Source organism: Bombyx mori, chromosome 4 (assembly GCF_030269925.1).
Source record: "Bombyx mori chromosome 4, ASM3026992v2".
In the NCBI taxonomy this organism is placed as follows: domain Eukaryota; kingdom Metazoa; phylum Arthropoda; class Insecta; order Lepidoptera; family Bombycidae; genus Bombyx; species Bombyx mori.
Genome location: NC_085110.1, coordinates 4,947,465 through 4,951,515, shown reverse-complemented (window position 1 = coordinate 4,951,515; position 4,051 = coordinate 4,947,465). Strand labels below are relative to the sequence as shown.

Genomic DNA, 4,051 nt, shown 5'->3' with positions numbered 1-4,051 from the left:
AAACGGTTCTCCACTTTAATTGTGAACTTTCCGTTTCAAAAACAAGAGTATATAATAGAATTAATTAGTTTTCATTTAAAAGTACCCACATTTCCAAAGCTGCCGTGCACACTTCTAGAAGTAATGTAACACATTCAATCCATTTTCATAGATAGGACAATAGTTCTGTCAGTGTAATTGAGATGACTTTCACGTTGTGAAGTCTGTGAAGAACTAAAGACAAAGTCCGATAACGATTATTAGAAGCAGCTGGCTTTTTATCCGACTTCAGGGAATGTTACCACGTACTTGTCGAGTGATTTAATAATTAAACAATGCAAGCATTATGCAAGTCCTATTTAGAGTGTAATTTTATAAGTTTTAGTTTTGGCGGGCTTTTTGTCTCTGCCACAGACTATAAAAATGTATGTAGAACGTTGCCAGTGGACAGTTCCGATTGCATCGCCGTACAGTCCGGACGCGTTCTTACGAAAAATTGTCGCTGCCGTCGCGATCTTGTGTCCTGAGTTTCACTGCATTGTCGTTGTCGCACCGATCGCGGCATTGTTGTGAATTCTTGACGCATTGTCGCTGGCGTCGCGACCTTGGATCGTAAAAACAATTCGAACTTGTTGATTGTGCATTCGAAACGACATCCTCACTATCATTTCACGCATATCATATTATTAAATTTATTTATATTATTCGGCGAGCAAAATAGTCTTTTTAAAGACTGAACCCCCACTGCGATCACCGCTTGTTGTGGCACTCACAACCCAGTGGGGCCCCACCTTCCAAACTCCACCCCAATCCCCAGCCAACTGCCGTTTTCACGGCAAAGGCACTCCCCCCCTTTGTTGCTGGTAAAGCACAAGGGGTGAACTCCTACTCAGGGGACTCGCCTTTCGGCGAGTGTGCCTTAAGTCCCGGGGACGCCCCCCCCGGGCAAAACTACGATGGAAGAAGACGATAACCCCGCGTTGTTCGCGAAATTCGTTCGAGAGTACTGCCCGGACATTATGTCGAAGTTTAGGGCGTACAAAGCTAGCCTAGTAGCCGCGACTATCCCCGACTCACCGATGTCGCCCCCCACCCCCGCGCCCGCGTCGATCGCGTCATGCGCGGCATCGATCTCCGGCTCCGACTCCGAGTCGGAAATGGAGTTCGAGTCGGCCGCCAGCCCCGAACCCGGACCCTCGGATGGGTTCCAAACCGTCACGCGCGGCAAAAAACGCGCCCGTGCCGTGGAACCGTCCACGGCGCCAAAACAGTCTAAGGCCGCGAACGCGTCGCGTCCTAAAGTCGTGGTCACACCCGACTCCCCTCGCCGCGCAACTCCGTCGCCGAAACCCGCGTCCGTCCGCAAAATTCCCGCGCCGCCGCCGGTAATTTTGCAAGATAAGACCGCGTGGGATCGCGTATCCCGTGCCTGTAAGGCACAAAACGTCACCGTCATTCATGCGCGTAACATCGCGCATGGTATACAGATAAAAACGGCCTCACCGGACGACCAGAGGGCGCTGACAGCCCACCTCCGAAAGGAACGCATAAGCTTCCACACTTATGCGCTCCAGGAGGATCGCGAGCTCCGCGTAGTAATACGCGGAGTACCGAAGGAGCTCGACGTCGAGCTGGTCAAGGAGGACCTCATCGGGCAGGCGTACCCGATTGTAAGCGTGCACCGAATGCACAGCGGGCGCGATAAATTCGCATATAATATGGTTCTCGTCGCGTTAGAACCAACCGCCGAAGGCAAACGGATTGCCTCAAGCCTCCGCACCGTTTGCGGCTTATCCGGGGTCACCGTCGAGGCCCCATATAGAAAAGGCACTCCCGGGCAGTGCCACCGCTGCCAGCTTTACGGCCACTCCGCGCGCAACTGCCACGCGCGTCCACGGTGCGTAAAGTGCCTCGGAGACCACGCGACAGCCGACTGTTCGCGGGTCAAAGAGACCGCGACCGAACCTCCGAGCTGTGTGCTCTGCCAAAAGCAGGGCCACACAGCCAACTACCGCGGATGCCCCAAGGCCCCGCGGAAGCGTCTGGCCAACGCGCCTCCAAAAACCGTCGGCCCAAAGACTTCGGCACCCCGTGCGCCGAAGCCTGCCTTCGTGCCGGCACCGGTGCCCACCGTTTCCGCGTGGGCAAAACCGCTGCCGCTCACGCTGGCAGGGAAACCACCGGCACCCCAGCCCCTGCTCGCGCCGCGCCCCGCCCCCGCGCCCGGTCCCGCGCCTCGCCCCGGCCCCGCCCGGCCAGCCGTTAACGACTTTTCAATCGTGCGTGATTATATCGCCGCGATAAATATAGACCGCATGCGCTCGTTCGCCGACGCCATGCGCAGGGCAGTCACGGCCGATGACCGCCTATACGCGACGTTCGACCATATGGACGTCATCGAGTCCGTCCAGCGTACGCTGGCTTGATTACCGGTAATCAATGGCCAACAACGGTAGGGAGAAACCGCGTTCCTTAAAGTTAGCATTTTATAATGCTAACGGACTCGCGCGTCAGCGCGATCAAGTATATGAGTTTCTCCGTGACAATCTCATCGACATCCTTCTGGTGCAGGAGACCTTCCTAAAGCCCTCGCGTCGCGACCCCAAAGTCGCGAATTACGTCATGGTTAGGAATGACAGACTCTCCGCCCGCAAGGGCGGGACTGTCATTTACTATAGGAGGGCCCTGCACTGCGTCCCTCTCGATACTCCCTCGCTCTTACATATCGAGGCGTCAGTGTGCCGCATCGCGCTGACGGGACACCAGCCGATCGTCATCGCATCCGTTTATCTCCCCCCTGACAAACCCCTCCTGAGCAGTGACCTCGAGACACTGTTCGGTATGGGGGACGCGGTCATCCTGGCAGGCGATTTAAATTGCCACCACACTAGGTGGAACTGCCATCGCACGAATGTGAACGGTAGGCGTCTCGACGCGTTCATAGACGACCTCACATTCGAAATATTCAACCCCCCGACCCCCACGTACTATCCGTACAACGCCGCGCGTCGTCCGAGCACAATAGATCTGGCACTGCTGAGGAACGTAACTCTGCGCTTGCGCTCCATCGAGGCAATGTCAGAACTCGACTCAGACCACCGACCTGTCGTCATGCAGCTCGGTCGCCCACTCAACCGCGAACCAGATACGAGGACCATGGTGGACTGGAAGAAGCTGGGCACGTGCTTAGCTGACACCGCTCCACCAATCCTCCCTTGCGGCCCGGATTCAACTCCATCCCCCGAGGATACCGTCGAATCCATAAACATCTTCACTGATCACGTCTCGACGGCGATCATAAGATCCTCGAAACAAGTCGATGTGGAGGACTGCTTCCACCGCATCAGACTTTCCCCCGATCTTAGGGACCTCGTTAGAATCAGAAACGCGGCAATCCGGGCCTACGATCGATATCCCACGGATTCAAACCGGACTCGGATGCGTCGCTTACAGCGGGAGGTCAAATCCCGCTTAAGCGACGCCCGAAACGAAAACTGGAATAGTTATTTAGAAGAACTCGCGCCCACTCACCAAGCATACTGGCAACTAGCTAGGACCCTCAAGTCCGAAACTATAGCCACTATGCCGCCTCTCATACGCCCCTCAGGCCAACCACCGGCTTACGATGACGATGACAAGGCAGAGTTGCTGGCCGATGCACTGCAAGAGCAGTGCACCACCAGCACTCAACACGCGGACCCCGAATACACCGAGTTCGTCGACAGGGAGGTCGAGCGCAGAGCTTCCCTGCCGCCCTCGGACGCGTTACCCCCCATTACCACTTCCGAGGTCAAGGAGGCGATCGATAGCCTACAACCACGGAAAGCTCCCGGCTCCGACGGCATCCGCAACCGCGCGCTTAAACTGTTACCAGCCCAACTGATAACGATGTTGGCCACCATATTAAATGCTGCTATGACGAACTGCATCTTTCCCGCGGCGTGGAAAGAAGCGGACGTTATCGGCATACACAAGCCGGGCAAACCGAAGAACGAAACCGCGAGTTACCGCCCCATCAGTCTCCTCCCGGCGATAGGCAAACTTTACGAACGGCTCCTTCGTAAACGCCTCT

General features: G+C 55.8%; 1 protein-coding gene across 1 annotated transcript; it reads right to left on the bottom strand.

Moving 5' to 3' along the window:
- Nucleotides 1–433: 433 nt before the first annotated feature.
- On the bottom strand, nucleotides 434–2,029 carry LOC134201846 (uncharacterized). Its single transcript, XM_062677095.1, has one exon. It carries the CDS (start codon nucleotides 1,433–1,435, stop codon nucleotides 899–901), a length of 537 nt encoding a protein of 178 aa, XP_062533079.1. The 5' UTR covers nucleotides 1,436–2,029; the 3' UTR covers nucleotides 434–898.
- Between the last annotated feature and the right edge of the window lie 2,022 nt (nucleotides 2,030–4,051).

Excerpts from the sequence above, each read along its gene's own strand:
- LOC134201846 (XM_062677095.1), bottom strand. The coding sequence starts at position 1,435 with ATGACGGTGACGTTTTGTGCCTTACAGGCACGGGATACGCGATCCCAC.